At 46.2% G+C, this 19,953-nt stretch overlaps 2 protein-coding genes across 3 annotated transcripts in view; one reads left to right on the top strand and one right to left on the bottom strand.

Moving 5' to 3' along the window:
• The window catches only part of RAP1GAP2 (RAP1 GTPase activating protein 2), a 261,007-nt gene extending 247,011 nt beyond the window's left edge, over positions 1-13,996 (bottom strand). For both annotated transcript variants that reach the window (XR_008375566.1, XM_053569493.1), the window contains exon 1: positions 13,940-13,996. Coding sequence is in view for 1 of the 2 variants with exons in the window: in XM_053569493.1 (XP_053425468.1) it covers positions 13,940-13,989 (50 nt within the window). In the remaining variant the exon portion in view is untranslated. The remainder of the gene's footprint in view (positions 1-13,939) is intronic.
• Positions 13,997-18,905: 4,909 nt separating this feature from the next.
• Positions 18,906-19,149, top strand: LOC128570409 (UPF0729 protein C18orf32 homolog). Its single transcript, XM_053569501.1, has one exon. The coding sequence runs from the start codon at positions 18,919-18,921 to the stop codon at positions 19,147-19,149; it is 231 nt and encodes a 76-aa protein (XP_053425476.1). The 5' UTR covers positions 18,906-18,918.
• Positions 19,150-19,953: the final 804 nt, after the last annotated feature.

Here is a 19,953-nt window from a genome sequence, read left to right on the forward strand (position 1 = left end):
CTCCCTCCTGCTCTGGCCACCCCCTCCTAGTAGAACCATGAATCTATTGGTTCATTCCAATTTTATTGAGTGCCTATGGTGATGAGCAAAACAGACATAGTCCCTGCTCTCCTGGGGCTTACAGTCCAGTGAGGAGAGAAACCATCCATTAATCACACGAATAAACAGAATATTATAAACTAGCATTCCCATATGTTGCCAGTAGGAGGGTCAATTGGTACACCTCTGGAGGACAACTTGACAACATCTGTCTAAATGACAAATGCATTTCCCTTTTAACAACCCCACCCCTAAATCCCCCATTTGAAAAATTTATCTACAGTTCCAGCATGTTGACAAGGTTATCTGTGAGGTGAGATATGATTGGGCCTCTGCACTTGAGCCTAGGCAACAGAATGAGGCTCTGTCTCTTTGAAAAAAAAAAATAAATAGGGGACTAGTTAGGTAGATGATGGTACTATACAGTAAAACCATCTGCAGCCATGAAAAATATAAACCAAGTTGTTTCTGTGTGATCTCATGCAAAGACCTATAAGACTTAAAAGGAAAAAAATCAAGTGCAGAACAGAATGTGTAATTTACTTTTTAAAAAAGGGAGGAAATAAAGTAGAAATTCATACATGCTTATCTTTGTATGTAGAAACTCTGGAGACACAAAAGCTAATAAAAGTCATTTCCCAGGTTCAGGGAAAAGGGAACAGGGAGATGAGGGCATGGGAAAGTGACCTTTTAACAATGTATCTTCTTATATAGGTGGGATATTACCTATTCCAGATGTGTGTTTGTAATTACAAACTGGGTTCAGTGTTATGGGGAAAAAAAGTGTACAGCTGCTCTGATATTGCCCAGGGGCACAGGACATTTGCTGGGGGAAGGGATTTCACAGAAGTCCTCCCTGGATAGATGCAGTTTGAGCTGAGCACTAATGGACAAGAAGGATTGCTTTGTCAGTTTGGGATGCTATAACAGAATACCATAGACCAGACAGCTCCAATAAACAGAAGTTTATTTTTCACAGTTCTGGAAGCTCAGAAGTCCTAACATCAAGGGTCCAGTATCTGGTGAGTGCCCTCTTCCTGGTCTGCAGATAGCCATTTTCTTATATCCTCACATGGAAAAGAGAAATCATCTCTCTCATGTTTCTTCATATAAGGGCACTAATCTCATTCATGAGGGCCCCACCTTCACAACCTAAATACCTCCCAAAGGCTCCACTTCTGAAAACCACGGCATGTAGGGATTAGGATTTAATATACGAATTTGTAAGGGACACAAATCCTCAGTTCATACCAAGGACTCACTAGGAAAAGGATGTCTGGTAGAAATATCCTTGAAAGGCTGGGCGAGGTGGCTCATGTCTGTAATCTTAGCACTCTGGGTGGCCAAGGCAGGAGGATTGCCCAAGCCAAAGCGAGACCCATCTCTAAAAATAGCCAGGGGTTGTAGTGGACGCCTATAGTCCCAGCTACTCGGAGGCTGAGGCAAGTGAATCACCTAAGCCCAGAAGTTTGAGGTTGCTGTGAGCTATGACACCATAGCACTCTACCAAGGGTGGCAAAGTGAGACTCTGTGTCAAACAAAAAAAAACAAAGAAAGAAAAAGAAATATCCTTGAAGAGGGGCCAGCATGGGAAAAGCATGGGGCCCTGACCTGAGAGAAGTCAGGGTTGCTGGACAGCATGAGGCCGTCCATGTGGCCTCCCAACCAGAACATATAGCCCTGCCTGCTTTCCTTCACTCTCCTCAACATAATCCATGGGCATTTTAGAAGGGTCATCCTGGCTTCCGGGTGGAAAATGGCAGAGCAGCCAGGTTAGATAGAAAGACACCAGGGTTGGTTTGGGGAAGGGGAGGTGCTGGAGATGGGCACACATGGGCAAACTCGGGAGAGAACTAAGGGGGTGGTGCTGACAGGACCTGGTGCTGCGCTGGACACAGGTAGGGAGAAGGCAGCTACAAAGTTGTCCCCCATTTCTTGGTTTGTACAGATGGCTGTCCATGGAGCATTCCTGCCAGATGAGGACAGAGACAACTATGACTCTCCTCTGTGACCTGAGTCCTGCCCTAAGATGACTCCCCTCCCGTACCACCTGGCTCAAAAATTGCCTCCTCCAAGAAACCTATCCTGATTAATCACATCCTATTCTTTTTTTTTTTTTTGAGACAGATTCTCACTTTATCGCCCTCAGTAGAGTGCCGTGGCATCGCAGTTCACAACAACCTCAAACTCTTGAACTCAAGTGATTCTCTTGCCTCAACCTCCTGAGTAACTTGGACCACAGGTACCCGCCACAATGCCCAGCTATTTTAAGAGATGGAGTCTCTCTCTGGCTCAGGCGGGTCCTGAACCTGTGAGCTCAGGCAATCCACCTGCCTTGGCCTCCCAAAGTGCTAAGATTACAGGTGTGAGCCACCCCACCTGGCCAATCACATCCTATTCTGGAGATGAGTTTCCCTGTCTTCCCCGTCCTGGAGTTCCTCAGGATTCAGCCCTGAGTGACATGCACTTGCCATCTCTGTGGCTGAGATGAAACCACTCAGAGACTGAAACCACTGATGAACTGGTAAACATGGTGCCTCCAGGGAAGGAAGCTGAGTGGCTGGGAGCACTATAACAGTTTTGGTCAAACCATGTGACCATATTATGTTTTCAAAAAGTAAAATAGTTTTATTTCACAGATGAGGACATGACGCCCAGAGCAGGCACAGGGACTCTCCCGGGCTGACAGACCACACACCAGGCATGCACAAGCCCACTCAGAAGCCAACCCCCACTCACTCTGTCACTGTATGGGTATGACCTCAGCCTTCTTACCCCAACCAAACCCAGCCTCTCCTCCCCTCCCCTCTCTCTCCACCCCGGTTGCCCATAGGCAGGTGGAAAGAAAGCACTGTTCTCTCTGCAGCAAAGTAGTTATCCTGGCTTTCGGGCACCCCAACCTGGTTCCACTTACCAGGGGGGAGGGATTTCCCACTATGAGTTCCAGATTTCTCGTCTGTAAAATGGGAATCATAATAATAATACCACTTTGGGCTCCGCGCCTATAGCTCAAGCAGCTAAGGTGCCAGCCACATACACCAGAGCTGGCAGGTTTGAATTCAGCCCGGGCCTGCCAAACAACAATGACAACTACAACCAAAAAAATAGCCAGGCATTGTGGCGGGCGCCTGTAGTCCCAGCAACTTAGGAGGCTGAGGCAAGAGAATCACTTAAGCCCAAGAGTTGGAGGTTGCTGTGAGCTGTGATGCCACAGCACTCTACTGAGGGTGACAGCTTGAGGCTCTGTCTCATCAATAATAATAATAATTATAATACCACTTTGAAGGGCGAGGATTAAATGAGATAATGCCACGTGTTCATCATCACCATCCCTTCCTACATTCTCGCCAGCCTCTTCCAGTCCTGTGCCTTCACTGACAGCAAACCCACCCACTGCACTATCTCCTCTAAGCCTCACATCAAACCTCATGAATCTGGGCAATCCCATTTTAGAGATGAGGAAGAAGAGGCTTGGGGGAGGAAGGTGAACTTGCCCAAAGTTGCACAAGCAGGAAGCAGCAGAGGTCCGGCCTTGCTGGCACCATCAGCCCCTCACATCCAGTTTCCTCCTAACCTGTCCCTTATCAGCCCTATCCTCTCCCTCGTCCATACCAGCTCCTACCTCCCAACATAGATCTTATCAGCTCTCCCCTTGCCCAAAAAGGGGCTTCCCACTGCCTATCAGATAGCATCCAAACTGTTCACCGAAGACATCCAATCCTTCCCTACTTCGTTCCATTGCAGCCTTTCCCACCATTTCAGGCTACCCACACACACACATTCACACACAGAGACCCCGTCTCCCTGATCTATGACTCCTTTTGCAGACATGCCCTGTCTTATATCAAAACCTTTGCTCAGATTCTGCTCCTAGCTGGATTGCCCTCCCTCCATCCTTACCCCAAAGCTGCATACCTGCCCCAACCACTCAGCCCACACCACTTCTAGAATCTGCCTCTAGCCTTCCAGAATCCATGTCAGCACCAAAGTTCCCGGGATGCTTTGCTTAACCTTGATCACACGTTTCTCTCTGCTCATCTGTACATGAGTTATTTATGTGCCTGTCTGTCTCCCCACTAGAGTGCAAAGACTATGTCTGATCCATTTCTGAAATCTCTGCAACATCCTCACAGAGCCCTCTGATCTTCTGAGCCAGCCTGCCGTAAAAATCATAACAGCAACCATGATTAACTTATTACATCCTTGGGAATGCTCTGACATTGATTATCTCCATTAATAAGTGTAGTACATTTAACTTAGTAAGCCTGCTTGCCAAATTGGACTACACTGAATATAAGGAAAAACAAACCATCCGACCCCAAATATTTTCCCAGTTAACCTGCCATGAACCTGAAATTCTACTGAACAGTACACAGAGGACCATGCTTTTAAACCACTATCAGCTATTACAATTTTGGCAAGAAGGCCAAGGCAGGGCGTGGTGGCTCATGCCTGTATCCTAGCACTCTGGGAGGCCAAGGTGGGTAGATTGCCTGAGCTCAGGGGTGTAAGACCAGCCTGAGCAAAAAGCGAGATCCCCCATCTCTACTAAAAATAGAAAAAATGAGGCAACAGAATCACTTGAGCCCAAGAGTTGGAGGTTGCTGTGAGCTATGATGCTAAGGCACACTACCCAGGGCAACAGCTTGAGACTCTGTCTCAAAAAAAAAAAAAAAAAAAGAAGGCCAGACCTGGTGGCTCACACCTGTAATCCTAGCAGTCTAGGAGGCCAAGACGGGCAGATTGCTTGAGCTCACAAATTTGAGACCAGCCTTAGCAAGAGTGAGACCCAATCTTCACTAAAAACAGAAAAATTAGCCAGGCATTGTGGCAAGCACCTATAGTCCCAACTACATGGGAGGCTGAAGCAGGAGAATTTCTTTTTTCTTTTTTTGAGACAGAGTCCCACTATGTCGCCCTCAGTAGAGTGTCGTGGCATCACAGCTCACAGCAACCTCCAGCTCTTGGGCTTAAGCGATTGTCTTGCCTCAGCCTCCCAAGTAGCTGGGGCTACAGGCACCCGCCACAACACCCAGCTATTTTTTTTGTTGCAGTTTGGCCAGGGCCAGGTTCAAACCTGCCACTCTTGGTATATGGGGCCGGCGCCCTACTCACTGAGCCACAGGCGCCACCCGCCGGGCTATTTTTTTTTGTTGCAGTTGTCATTGTTGTTTTAGCTGGCCTGGGCTGGATTTGAACCCACTAACTTCGGTGTATGGGGCTGGCACCCTAACTACTGTGCTACAGGCACCAAGCCAGGAGAATTTCTTGAACCCAAGAGTTTGAGGTTGCTGTGAGTTAGGCTGATGCCATGGCACTCTAGCCTGGGCAAAAAAGTGAGACTGTGTCTCAAAAATAAATAAATGAAAGCTCTTTGGTTTGGCATTCAAGCCCTGCCATCACATGACCCTAGTCTCTTCTGGGCACTATTTTTCATACTCCTCTCTACATAGGTTGAATCCCCAGCCAAAACCATCAGCTCTTATTGTCTCAAACATATCCTGCACTTTCCAGCCTTATTGTTGTTACAAAACCGATCGTGGTGATGGTTATGCAACTCTGTGACTATACGAAAAACCATTTAGTTTTACTCTTTCTTTCTTTATTTATTTATTTATTTTGAGACAGAGTCTCACTTTGTCACCCTCGATAGAGTGCCATGGCATCATAGCTCACAGCAACCTCAAACTCCTGGGCTCAAGGGATTCTCTTGCCTCAGCCTCCCAAGTAGCCAGGACTACAGGTGTATGCCACAAAGCCCAGCTATTTTTAGAGACAAGGTCTTCCTCTGGCTCAGGCTAGTCTCTAACTCCTGAGCTCAGGCAATCCACCTGCCTCTGCCTCCCAGAGTGCTGGGATTACAGGCGTGACCACCATGCCTGGCCTCTAATTTTACACTTTACACAGGTGGGTGAGTTGTGTGGTATGTGAATGTATTTCAATAAAGCTATTACTTTAAAAAAAAATCCATATGTGTGTGCAGTGCCTGTGGCTCAAAGGGGTAGGGCACCGGCCCCATATGCCGGAGGTGGTGGGTTCAAGCCCAGCCCCGGCCAGAAAACTGAAAAAAAAAAAAAAAAATCCATGGGGCGGCGCCTGTGGTAAGGCGGCGGCCCCATATACCGAGGGTGGTGGGTTCAAACCCGGCCCCGGCTGAACTGCAACCAAAAAATAGCTTGGCGTTGTAGCGGGCGCCTGTAGTCCCAGCTACTCGGGAGGCTGAGGCAAGAGAATCGCTTAAGCCCAGGAGTTGGAGGTTGCTGTGAGCTGTGTGAGGCCATGGCACTCTACCGAGGGCCATAAAGTGAGACTCTGTCTCTACAAAAAAAAAAAAAAAAAAGAAAAAAAATCCATACGTGCATACCAATATAAATATGATTGAACTACTGGATAAATGAGGGAGACTCCATGAAGAAGAATTCCAAACTACTTATGTAAATACCCTGCCCTCAAGGAGCTGGATTATAACTCCACACTAATGGAGGCTACACATAGTAACTTTCTTCCAAAGAGTCCAGTATGGAAAGGGGAAAAAGGGACAGTAGTACCTTTACAGTAGTGACAAACATCTCAGCTAGGTGATCAAGGTCAATAGCAACAGTGATAAGTCATGTTGATAGTACAGTTTGGCTCTCCTTACCTGTGGGTTCTACATCCTTGGATTCAGCCAAACTTAGGTCAAAAATATTTAGTCAGAATATATGCAAGGTAATCTGAATCTATGTCTCCTGAAGAAAGAAGTTCAAATATAACCCCAATAAAAAATAATATGATTGATGGCTTGGCGCCTGTAGCACAGTGATTACAATGACAGTCACATACACTGAGGCTGGCGGGTTCAAACCCAGCCCAGGCCAGCTAAACAACGACATCTGCAACAAAAAATAGCCAGGCATTGTGGCGGGCACCTATAGTCCCAGCTACTCGGGAGGCGGAGGCAAGAGAATTGCTTAAGCCCAAGAGTTTGGGTTTGCTCTGAGCTGTAACACCACAGCACTCTACCAAAGGTGACAACATAAGACTCTGTCTCAAAATAATAATGATAATAATAATATGTTTAAAAAACAGTACAGTGGGGGGTGGCGCCTGTGGCTTAAAGAGGTAGGCGCCAGTCCCATATGCTGGAAGTGGCAGGTTCAAACCCAGCCATGGCCAAAAAAAAAAAAAAAAAAAAACAGTACAGTATGGCAACTATTTACATTGAACTTACATTGCTTTAGGTGGTATACATAATCTAGAGGTGACTTAAAGTATAGTGAAAGATGTGCATGGGGTATATGCAAATACTATGCTATTTTACTCAAAGGACTTGAGCAACCTTGGATTTTGGTATCTGCGGGGGTCCCAAAACCAACTCCTCACAGATAAGGGAGACAACTGTATATATGTCATAACGATATAATATAATATGATATGATATAATAAAAATAGCACCCAATCCCTGTGGTCCTCCTCCCAGAAACTCACAACCCTTGTTTGTTTGTTTGTTTGTTTGTTTTGAGACAGAGTAGCGTGCTACAGCATCACAGCTCACGGCAACCTCAAACTCTTGAGCTTAAGCGATTCTCTTGCCTCAGCCGCCCAAGTACCTGAGACTACAGGCACCTCCTACAATTCCCGGCTATTTTTTGTTGCAGTTGTCATTGTCTTTTAGCTGGCCCAGGCCAGGTTTGAACCCGCCACCCTTGGTGTATGTGCCTAACTCTGTAACCATTGTGTTACAGGCACCAAGCTATAACCCTAGATTAATAATGAGAAAAATATCAGACAAATCTCAATTGAGGGACATTCTACAAAATATGACCAGTACTCCTCAAAACTGTCAAGGTCATCAAAAAACAAGGAAAGGCTGAGAAATGTTCACAGCCAACAGGAACCTAAGGAAGCATAACCACTAAATGCAATGTGGTATCCTGGAGGGGACCCTAGAACAGAGAAAGGACATTAAGGAAAACTAAAGAAATCTGATTAACTTATGGACTTTAGGTAATAATAATATATCAGTATTGGTTCATCAGTTGTAACAAAGGTACCATACTAATGTGAGGTGTTATTATAACAATAGGGGAAACTGAGTGTAGGGTATATGGGAACTCTGTACTATCCTCACCCTTTTCTTTTTTTTTTTCTTGAGACAGAGCCTCAAGCTGTTGCCTGGGGTAGAGTGCTGTGGCATCACAGCTCACAGCAACCTCCAACTTCTGGGCTCAAGCGATTCTCCTGCCTCAGCCTCCCAAGTAGCTGGGACTACAGACGCCCAGCATAACGCCCGAATATTTTTTGGTTGCAGCCATCATTGTTGTTTGGTGGGCCTGGGCTGGATTTGAACCCACCAGCTGAGGTGTATGTGGCTGGCGCCTTAGACACTTGAGCCACAGGCACTGAGCCTATCCTCACCCTTTTTCTGGAAATCTAAAACTGTTCTAAAATTTGAAATTCTTTTTCCAGCTCCACTGACATATAATTGACAAATAAAATTGTACATGTTTAAGTGTACAGCCTCAGCACCTGTGGCTCAGCGGCTAGGGTGCCAGCCACATACACAGGAGCTGGCAGGTTCGAATCCAGGGTCTGCCAAACAACAATGACAACTACAACCAAAAAATAGCCAAGCTTTGTGGTGGGCGCCTGTAGTCCCAGCTACTTGGGAGGCTGAGGCAAGAGAATCGCTTAAGCCCAAGAGTTGGAGGTTGCTGTGAGCTGTGACACCATGGCACTCTACCGAGGGCGACACAGTGAGAGTCTATCTCAAAAAAAAAAGTGTACAATGTGATGTTTTGATATATATGTATAGTGTGAAACGATTTCTACAATAAATCTAATTAATATTCCATTACCTCACATAGTTACCTGTGTGGGGGTACACACACACACACACGTGTGTGTGTGTGTGTGTATGGCAAAACTACTTAAGACCGACTCTTTGCCAATTTCAAGTACATAATAAATTACTAACTATAGTTACCATGCTGTATATTAAATGTCCAGAATTCATCTTAAACTGAAACTTTGTACCCTCTGACCAACATCTTCCCCATTTCCCCCAACCTCCAACATCTGGTGACCGCCCTTCAACTTTCTGTTTCTATGAGCTCAACTCTTTTAGGTTTCACTCTTTTAGGTTTCACGCAGTATTTCTCTTTCTGTGTCTGACTTATTTCACTTAGCATAATATATAAGGTTTGCAGCTGGGCAAGGTGGCTCACACCTGTAATCCCAGCACTCTGAGAGGATGAGGTGGGTGGATTGCCTGAGCTCAGATTCCAGACCAGCCTGAGCAAGAGCAAGACCTCATCTCTAAAAACAGCCAGGCATTGTGGCGGGCTCTTGTAGTCCTATCTACTCAGGAGGCTGAAGCAAGAGAATCACTTGAGCCTAAGAGTTTGAGGTTGCTGTGAGCTATGATGCTAAGGCACTCTACCAAGGGCAAAAAAGTGAGACTGTCTCAAAAAATAATAATTAATAAAATATAATATTTACTGAAAAGGGGGGACTAATTCCCACCATAAGCAAAGAGTTTTTACAGATCAACATAAAAATAATGCAATGAGCAAACATTTAAGGGAAACAAGGGCAAAGGAAATAAATGAGTAGTTTACAAAAATAGAAACACAAGTGACCAATAAACATGAAAAAATGTTCAACTTCTCCTAAAAGAGATGAAAATTAAAACAATGAGAGAACAAGGTGGCCAAGATTTTTTTGAAGTTTGTTAATCCCAGTGTGAGCAAAGTTGCGGAGAAACTGGAATCTCAGACATCACTGGACATGATATAAAATGGGACAATTTCTTTGGAGATTAGGTTGCCAGTACTTTTTTACAACATGCATATGATTTCTTCCTGGAATTTCACTTTGAAAAATATATCCACCTTTATCTTTGCATAAGTGTGCACAGATATAAATTCAAGGATGTTCACTTCAGAAAGTTTATAAATATCAAAATGTTCAAAATACCCTAAAAGACCATCAGTAGAGAGTGGGGCATGGTGGTGCACTCCTGTACTCCCAGCTATTTGGGAGGCAAGGGAGGGATGACTGCTTGAGCCCAAGAGTTTGAGGCCAGCCTGAGCAATATGGAGAGACCCCTGTACCAAAATAATAATAATGACAAAAATTTCTAAGAAAAAAAGATCAGTAGAGACTAGGTAAAGAAATTGTAGAAATTAGTAGTTCAAATTTACAGTGGAATACTCTACTGCTCCTAAAAAGAACACTACCAGAGCACTCTGCACTTCTCAGCTATTCACACAATCTTTGCCTCTATCCCCCATCAGCTGCCTTTTCTAGACTCTGAACCCCCACAGTCAAAAACAGAGCAGAACACAACACAGGCCCTCAAACAGTAGAAATGCCAGGGCGGGCACCATGGCTCACTCCTATAATCCCAGCACTCTGGGAGACCGAGGTGGGCTGATTGCCTAGGCTCTGGAGTTTGAGACCAGCTTGAGCAAGAGCAAGACCCATCTCTAAAAATAGCTGGGTGTTGTGGCAGGAGCCTGAAGACCCAGCTACTTGGGAGGCTGAGGCAAGAGAATCAATTGAGCCCAAGAGGTTGAGGTTGCTGTGATCTATGACACCACACACTCAACCCAAGAGCAACTGAGATTCTGTCTCAAAAACAAACAAGGCAGTGCCTGTGACTCGACAGAGTAGGGTGCCGGCCCCATATGCCAGAGGTGGAGGATTCAAACCCAGCCCCAGCCAAAAACTGCAAACAAACAAACAAACAAACCAAAAATGCAACTTGAGCTGATGGCTCCAATGAAATGCTAGTTAAGTTTATGGTACTTTGCAAAGAGTTTGGAGGCAAATCCAAAAGAAGATGGCTGTTGGAAGGTTAAATGGACCTGTTTTTGTTTTTTTTTTCCCCCCCAATAACCATTCACCACTCTCTCCCCTACTCAAACTTGCAAGGTTTGGATGGAGCTGACCCCAGTTCCCGCCTCTGTGGATGCGCACACCACCCAGCTTAGCCAATCAGAGCTTCCTATTCCCCTGACTACAGTGATCAAGGTCAGGCCAATGAGATGACATCAAAAGAGTTGGGTTGAAACCCGCGCTGCCGCCCTCCCCCCAAAGGGAAGCTATCTTTTGACAGGGTTGTTAATCCAAAGAGGTACCTCACCTCCACAAGCAGTAAAACTGAAACAGAGGAAAGGAGAGGAGGGAAAGAGATCAGGACAGTATTTGGTGGCATTATTTGAGCTCCTGAATCCAGTTGTGCCTGAAACACACAGAATTCTTGGAGTTTTCAGTTCAATGAGCCAATAAATTTCCGTTTTCTTTTAAGCCAATTTGAGTTGATTCTACAACTTAGAAGTGAAAGAATCCTGACTCATGTAAAGGGAAAGCAGACCAACTCATTATGAAGCCCTGTATCCAGAGGCCAAGGCTGACGGTGTCCGGAGCATGGTAGGGTTCAAAGGGTATTTTGCCCTCAGGAGAATGCTTCCTGCCAGGTTGTCCCCCCATTCAAGTCACATCTTCAGGACCTTCTCAGACAGATGGGCTTTTAACTAGGGGTGAGGGAGGACCCAAAACCCCACTGAGACCACCAACAACATTTCATGCTTCATCAGATCCAGTCTAAGAAACAGCCCAGCCAGACAATGCCGAAGGCAAGAGTTGAGGGTATGAGTTAAAGCAGGTATCCAAGTTCTACTCTTTTAAAACTCTTCCTATTTCTTCCTCTGTGAAATGAGGGAACTAATTCTGGAAGGGTCTAGGGTCCTGGAATGGTGGCCCTCATTTCAAGGAAAAGGGTACTAAGTAACGGCCCACCTCTCACCAGTTTTTCAAAAGTAGAATAACTCTACTCTTATCTGATGTGTGTATTGAAGTTTCATTTGAAAAGTGGTTCCATTGCTAAATAATAAATCTTGACTGGGCATGGTGGCTCACGCCTGTAATCCTAGCACTCTGGGAGGCCCAGGCGGCTGGATTGCTTGAGCTCACAGGTTCGAGACCAGCCTGAGCAAAAAGCAAGACTCCCACCTCTATTAAAAATAGAAAAACTGGCTCGGCGCCCATAGCACAGTGGCTATGGTGCCAGCCACATGCTCTGAGGCTAGCAGGTTCAAGCCTGGCCAGGGCCAGCTAAGCAACAATGACAACTGCAACAAGAAAACAGCTGGGCATTGTGGCGGGCGCCTGTAGTCCCAGCTACTTGGGAGGCTGAAGCAAGAGAATCGCTTAAGCCTAAGAGTTTGAGGTTGCTGTGATCTGTGATGCCATGGCACTCTACTGAGGGTGACATAACAAGACTCTGTCTCTAGCCAGGCGTTGTGGTGGGCGCCTGTAGTCCCTGCTGCTTGGGAGGCTGAGGCAAGAGAATCGCATAAGCCCAAGAGTTAGAGGTTGCTGTGAGCCGTGTGACGTCATGGCACTCTACCTGAGGGCAGTACAGTGAGACTCTGTCTCTACAAAAAAAAAAAAAAAAAAAACAAGACTCTGTCTCAAAAAAAAAAAAAAATAGAAAAACTGAGGCAAGAGGAATGCTTGAGCCCAAGTTAGAGATCGCTGTGAGCTATGACGCCATGGCACTCTACCCAGGGCGACAGCTTGAGTCTGTCTCAAAACTCAATAAATAAACTTGAAAACCCATTGGCCTGCTCTGACATGCTGGGATTTTCTCACAATGTAAACTTGAATGTGTAGCCAGGCCTCGTGGGACTGCCCAGAAAATAAGAAGCAAAAGAGAGGACTAGTTAAGCCCTTGACTAAAATCTATCAAATTTTAACTCAGCCATGTGCTTGCTGGTTGACACTGATGAATCATTTTCCCTCTCTGATCCTCAATTTACTCATCTGCAAAATGGGGATTCTAAATCCTTCCTGTGGGTATGTGAAGGATAAATCAATGACTGAATCTTGATTAGTACACAGCCAGAGGAAGTGCTCAGGAAATCCAGGTTGCTATCAGTGATATTGTTGTTGTTGTTGTTATTATTATTATTATTATTTGTATTGAGGCTACAGAATGTACCTGGTGAGATGTGTCCAGAAATGCTACTTCAGAGTTGCCCTCTGAGCCTGTTGTGGGTGGAATGGTTTGGGATGGGGAAGGGTCCCATCTGGACAATCTCCTTTGAATCCAGATGTCCTCTGAGGTCCAGGCTAGGCTGAGCAGGCTGCCTTGCATTCTAAGTACCATCAAGCAGAGTTCACATAGATGAAGTAGTCCCGAACATTCAGACACCTGGACGTGCATTCCAGGGACCCAACCCAGAGGACTTGACTGTGATGTGTTGGCTGTGTCCCTCTCCGCCTGCAGCTTGGTAACCTGACACTGCAAGCTCTGATTTCCCAGCCTGACCGCACTGCCGTGGGGGAAGGGGCGACTACCCACCCGAACAGGAATCCAGTCCCCTTTCCTTCCGCGTAGTCCCCCTTCTCTAATTCCCCATTCCCAAAGTGCCCAGCCCCAGGGATCCCTGATTGGGGTGCTGAAGCATCTCTTTGAACATGAGAGTGGAGGATGGAGAGTGTAGGTTGTGTACTCCGGGGCCTAAGTCCAGGGCCCAGAAGAAGTGGAGGTAAGTGGGGGACCCCCACATCACAAATGGGAAAGCTACGGTAGGGGAAAGGGAATAAGACAAACTCCGCTGGTGTGCCTGTGGAAGGAGGGCCAGATCCCTCCAAAGCCTGACTTCTGGGACAGGATCCCGGATCCCAGGACCCAGCGCCTATCAGAACCGCTAAAACCCAGCGCGGGGACACTGGGTGGTTACGACCAGGCAACCCAACGCCTTTCTGTCAACCCAGCCCCACAACCTCAGCTCGGGAAGAAACTTTGGGCCAGCGCCCCCGCTCCTTTCCGCGCCGGACGGGCCTCGGGACTCAGGGCGCGCGGGTTCGCGCCCGCACCAGGCCCGGCGGCCTCCCGGTGCCCACTCACCAGCGCACCAGCTGCCAGCGCTTCTCCCCCGGCGCCCGGCGGCCCGCCATGCCTCGCCGGTCCGGCCGCTCCCTGCCGGCTGCCGCAGGGCCAGTGCCGAGGGCGCGCTCGCTGTCGCGTGGTGCGGGGCCCGGCCGGACGGGCGGGGCGGGCGCGCGGCTCGGGCCGGAGCCCAGGCAGTGCGGAGGGTGCGGCGCTTAAGCCCGGGGCGGCCGTCCGCCCCGCCCCCGGAGCCGGCCGCGCCTGGGTCACGGCGCTCCGCTGCAGCAGGCGGTGGGACGGCAGCCTCATTTTCCCTTCGCCGCCGCCCGGCCTGCCGCGCGGCGCCGAAGGGCCCTAGGCGAGGAGTCAGGCTCCCCAAGTCTTAAAGAGAGGGAACTATGACTTGCTGAGCGACGAAATGATTCATTGCATCTTTCTATGCCTTACCCCTTTATAAAAACCTGTTCTGGGCCAGGCGCGGTGACTCACACCAGAATTCCCAGCACTTTGGGAGGCTGAAGCGCGAGGATCGCTTGTGGGCAGGAGTTCAAGACCACCCTGAGCAAAAGGAGTGAAACCCTGTCTCTACCAAAAAACTAAAAAAATGAGCCAGGCATGGTGGTGCGCACCAGTAGTCCCAGCTACTTGGGAGACTGAGGCAGGACTGCTTGAGCCCAAGAGTTAGCACCTGGGTGACAAAGCAAGACCTTGTCGTCGTCATCATCATCATCATCATCATAGCTGTTCTACCTACCAGAAAGTTAAGCATAGAAAATTGCACTACTCTAAATACCTAAAATTAAAACGGATGTGCCCAATGAATAACTGTTTTAAAGTGAGAGTATTGGCTCGGTGCCCGTAGCTCAGTGAGTAGGGTGCCTGCCACATACACTGAGGCTAGTGGGTTCAAGCCTGGCCCAGACCTGCTAAACAACAATGACAACTACAACCAAAAAAAAAAAATAGCTGGGCGTTGTGGGGGACGCCTGCAATCCCAGCTACTTGGAAGGCTGGGGCAAGAGAATCGCTTAAAGCCCAAGAGTAGGAGGTTGCTGTGAGCTGTGATGTCACAGCACTCTACTCTTACTGACATAGTAAGACTTTGTCTCAAAATAAATAAATAAAGTGAGGGTAATCTTAAAAGTATGACATTAGCCTAGCATGCCCAGCTCTACCCAGGCCTTCACTATACCTTCTGCCCAGGATCTGCTCTTTCCTGGAGTGGAGCAGAGACCAACCTGGCCCACAGCATCATGAAAGCATGAGTCCCAAGACTGGCTTGAAGGACCTGTTTGTTTGTTTATTTGTTTGTTGTTTTTGTTTTTTGAGACAGAGTCTCACTCTGTCCCCCTGGGTTGAGTGCTGTGGCATCATGGTAGCTCATAGCAACCTCAGACTCTGGGACTTGAGCAATCCTCTTGCCTTAGTCTCCCAAGTAGCTGGGACTACAGGCACCCACCACTACACCTGGCGAGTTTTTCTATTTTATCTTACTCTTGCTCAGGCTGGTCTCAAACTCCTGAGCTCAAGCAATCCACCCACTTGGAGTGCTAGGATTACAGGCGTTTGAGCCACTGTGCTCAGCCAGGAGCTGAGTTTTCAAAAACATTTATAAATACAAAGATTGTCCACATATTGTTTGGTATCCTCCCAGTTTACTTGCCTTCCATAACAGGAAACCCTACATCCTTTGCTGGAGGGAAACTTATGCAGAGAGAGGAACAAATCTAATTTCCAGAGTAGATATCTGGGAGCTTAAGCTCCTTGTGGGAACTGTGGGCCAACGCCCAGGAGGAGCACTGGAAACGTTTCCAGAGGAATGGAAATGCTACTGACATTTGTCATTCTGTCCACAGGTGCCCTCTCGAGTGTTCAACATACATGAGTGTTACATAAATCCTAAAGATCCCCACCTGGGCTTTGCACCGGGGTCTCAAGTAAAGAAGTGACAGGAAGCAAGTGGAGACGAACAATGTAACAAACTCAGAGGAACCCTGCAAGGAAAAGGCAGAAGCAGATACAGACCAAATAGGTTGGCAGGTTGGCGGCCCATCTTTGACCCTCAAACGGAGTATCTAGCTTCAAGCTAGCAATTCCCTTTCAGCATCCTATTTTAAAACTTCCTGAACAGAATTACAGAATTAACATAGAAATTAAGAAAACAGGGCAGCTGCCGCCTGTGGCTCAAAGAGTAGGGCACTGGCCCCATATACCGGAGGTGGTGGGTTCAAACCCAGCCCTGGCCAAAAACTGCAAAAAAAGGAGAAAGAAAGAAATTAAGAAAACAGAATAGAAGATCTAGAAACATCTCCACCACCCCACATATGTGTGTGAAGTGTGTAATATATGTATTTCAAATTGGTAAGGCAATGGTGATGGAACAATTGGTTAACACTCTTTATGGGGTGGGGTGAAGCAAGGTGTCCATATTACATCATAAAATATATTTCAGATGCGTTATAAATATGTGTATAAATTCATATAAAGGAATAGAAAAATATATAGGTAAGTATTGTCATTATATTAGAGTGAGAGTAGATTTTTTAAACATGATATTGATGGCAGAAGCTATAAAAAGGAAGAGATTAATGGATTTGACTAAAATATAAAAGTTTTTTTTTTGAGACAGTCTTACTATGTCACCCTTGGTAGAGTGCTGTGACGTCACAGCTCACAGCAGCCTCAGACTCTTGGGCTTAAACAATTCTCTTGCCTCAGCCTCCCAAGTAGCTGGGACTACAGACGCCCACCACAACACCTGGCTATTTTTTGGGGGGAAGGGGGGTTGCAGTTGTCATTGTTGTTTGGCAGGCCCAGGCTGAGTTCTAACCCGCCAGCTCCGGTGTATGTGGCTGGCTCCCTAGCCACTGAGCTATAGGCGCTGAGCCAAAATACAAAAGTTTAATATATATATATATATGTTTTTTTTTGTAGTTTTTGGCCAGGGCTGGGTTTGAACCCGCCATCTCTGTCACATGGGGCCAGTGCCCTACTCTGCTGAGCCACAGGTGCCGCCCAAGTTTAATATTTTCATATCACAAAAAAACAATAAACAAAATTAAAAGGTGGGTGGCGCCTGTGGCTCAAGGAGTAGGGCGCCGGTCCCATATGCCGGAGGTGGTGGGTTCAAACCTAGCCCTGGCCAAAAACCACAAAAAAAAAAAAAATTAAAAGGTAAGTGTCAGCCAGGCACAGTGGTACCCACCTACAGTACTCAGGAGGCTAAGGTGGAAGGATCACTTGAGCTCAAGAGCTGGGGTCTATAAAGGCCAGTGGATACCCTGTGAATAGTCACTGTGCTTAAGCCTAGGCAACATAGTGAGACCTCATCTCTAAATGAAATAAGTCTTTTTTCTTGAGACAGAGTCTTACTCTATTGCTCTGGGTAGAGTGCCATGGCATTGGAGCTCACAACAACCTCAAACTCCTGGGTTTGAGCTATCCTCTTGCCTCAGCCTCCTGAGTAGCTGGGACTACAGGTATCTACCACAATGGCTAATTTTTCAATTTTTTTTAGAGACAGGGTCTCGCTTTTGCTAAGGCTGGTCTCGAACTTGTGCACTCAGGCAATCCACCCGCCTTGGCCTCCCAGAGTGCTAGGATTACAGGCGTGAGCCACCTTGCCCGGCCAAAGAAATAAAAATTGTTTTTAAAATCATCTGGGATTTGAAAAGATTATATGTTTGAGGGATAGTATAATACCTATATGATGGTTCAAAGTATAGACTTTGGAGTTGATAGCCTGGAATTGGAATTCCAGCTTCAGCAATGCACTGTTAACACAGATTATCTGAGCATCAATTTTGTTCTCTGAAAAAAATGGGCATGATTTCTGCTTCCCGTGACTGTCATAACATTGCACATAAAACATGCTGAGTAAATGGTGGATATTGTTACTAATCCTATGTTTTCTATGCAATAAATAAATACAAATGTCAAACTAGTTTAAAGTATGTGTGCTTGTATTTACATTCCCACGTTCATAGCAATATTATTCACAATGGCCAAGAAGTAGAACTGACCCAAATGCTTATCGACAGATGAATAAACAAAATGCTTTTTTTACATAATACCTACAATGGCATACTATTCAGCATTAAAAAAGAAGAAAAATCCCACACATGCTACAATATGGATGTACCTTGAGGATATTGTGCTAAAAGAAATAAGCCAGTCACAAAAGGACAAATACCATATGATTCCTATGAGGTACCTATAGTGATCAAATCTATAGAGACAGAAAATAGGAGGGTGGCCAGGCACAGTGGCTCATGCCTGTAATCCCAGCACTTGGGAGGCCGAGGTGGGTAGATTGCCTGAGCTCGCGGGTCGGAGACCAGCCTAAGGCAGAGCAAGACCTCATCTGTAAAAATAGCCAGGTGTTATGGTGGGTGCCCGTAGTCCCAGATACTTGGGAGGTGGAGGTAGGAGAATTGCTATAGCCCAGGAGTTGGAGGTTGCTGTGAGCTTTGATGCCACAGCACTCTACCTGGGGTGACAGTTTGAGGCTCTGTCTCAAAAAAAAAGAGTTCTGGAGATGGATCATAGTGATCCTTGCACAACAATATGAATGCACTAATGTCTCTTAACCGTACACACACAAAAAAGTTAAGATAGTAAATTTCATGTTGTGTATTTCACTACAATAAAACATTAAAATATTAAAAGTTTTTATTGGCTCAGTGTCCATAGCACAGTGGTTACGGTGCCAGCCACACGCACCGAGGCTGCCAGGTTCGAATCCAGCCTGGGCCTGCTAAACAACAATGACAGTTGCAGCCAAGAAATAACTGGGGTTGCGGTGAGTCCCTGTAGTCCCAGCTACTTGGGAGGCTGGGGCAAGAGAATCACTTATGCCCAAGAGTTGGAGGTTGCTGTGAGCTATGATGCCACAGCACTCTACCAAGAGTGACATAGTGAGACTGTCTCAAAAAAGAAAAGTTTGGGTGGACATTGACATTTGAGCTCTGTGATCACCGGAGCTCAAGCCTGCTACAATGGTGTGCATTCCTTGTATCGTCATTCCGGTTCTGCTGTGGGTCCACAAAAAATTCCTGGAGCCATACATATACCCTCTGATTTCCCCTTTTGTTAGTTGTATATGGCCTAGAAAAGCTGTACAAGAATCCAACGATAAAAATAAAGGCAAAGTAGACTGTAAGGGTGGAGACATAAATGGATTACCAACAAGAGGACCAGCAGAAATCTCTGATAAAAAGAAAGACTAAGGGCGGCGCCTGTGGCTCAGTGAGCAGGGCGCTGGCCTCATATACCGAGGGTGGAGGGTTCAAACGCGGCCCCGGCCAAACTGCAACAAAAAAATAGCCGGGCATTGTGGCGGGCGCCTGTAGTCCCAGCTACTTGGGAGGCTGAGGCAGGAGAATTGCCTAAGCCCAGGAGTTGGAGGTTGCTGTGAGCTGTGTGACGCCACAGCACTCTACCCGAGGGCGATAAAGTGAAACTCTGTCTCTACCAAAAAAAAAAAAAAGACTAAAGTGATTTTCCCAAAGGATTTAATCATTTTTAAAATGGACCTGATGATATAAAGCACCTTCTTTGTGATTGTCTCTGACCATTTTCACTGAGACCAGAATTCTGGGTAGATAGATTAGGTATTTACCTGATACGAATCAGGGAAATACATGGTATCAATATTTGAAGTGTAGTTAGTTCTATTTAATGACCTCATTCCTGAGTTCTTTTTCCATTAATGTAGCATTCATTTATTTCTACTATTGCTGTTTTAATAATATGAATAAATAGAAGATCTGTGGCAGTTAAAAAAAAAAGTTTGTATTATAAAACAACAAGAAATGATGAACACCCTAACAGAGAAATGAGTGAAGGATATGAACAAACAACTCACAAAAGAAATATAAACAGCTAATACGCAAAGTTTAAAATTGTAACCAATACTTTCAAAATTTAAATGTGATTTCATTTTATTTATTTATTTATTTACTTTTTAGAGATAGAGTCTCACTTTATCACCCTTAGTAGAGTGCTGTAGTGTCACAGCTCACAGCAACCTC

Source organism: Nycticebus coucang, chromosome 18 (genome assembly GCF_027406575.1).
Source record: "Nycticebus coucang isolate mNycCou1 chromosome 18, mNycCou1.pri, whole genome shotgun sequence".
Classification (NCBI taxonomy): domain Eukaryota; kingdom Metazoa; phylum Chordata; class Mammalia; order Primates; family Lorisidae; genus Nycticebus; species Nycticebus coucang.

What these genes read in the sequence shown, in the direction of transcription:
- LOC128570409 (XM_053569501.1), top strand. Translation starts at nt 18,919, where the DNA reads ATGGTGTGCATTCCTTGTATCGTCATTCCGGTTCTGCTGTGGGTCCAC.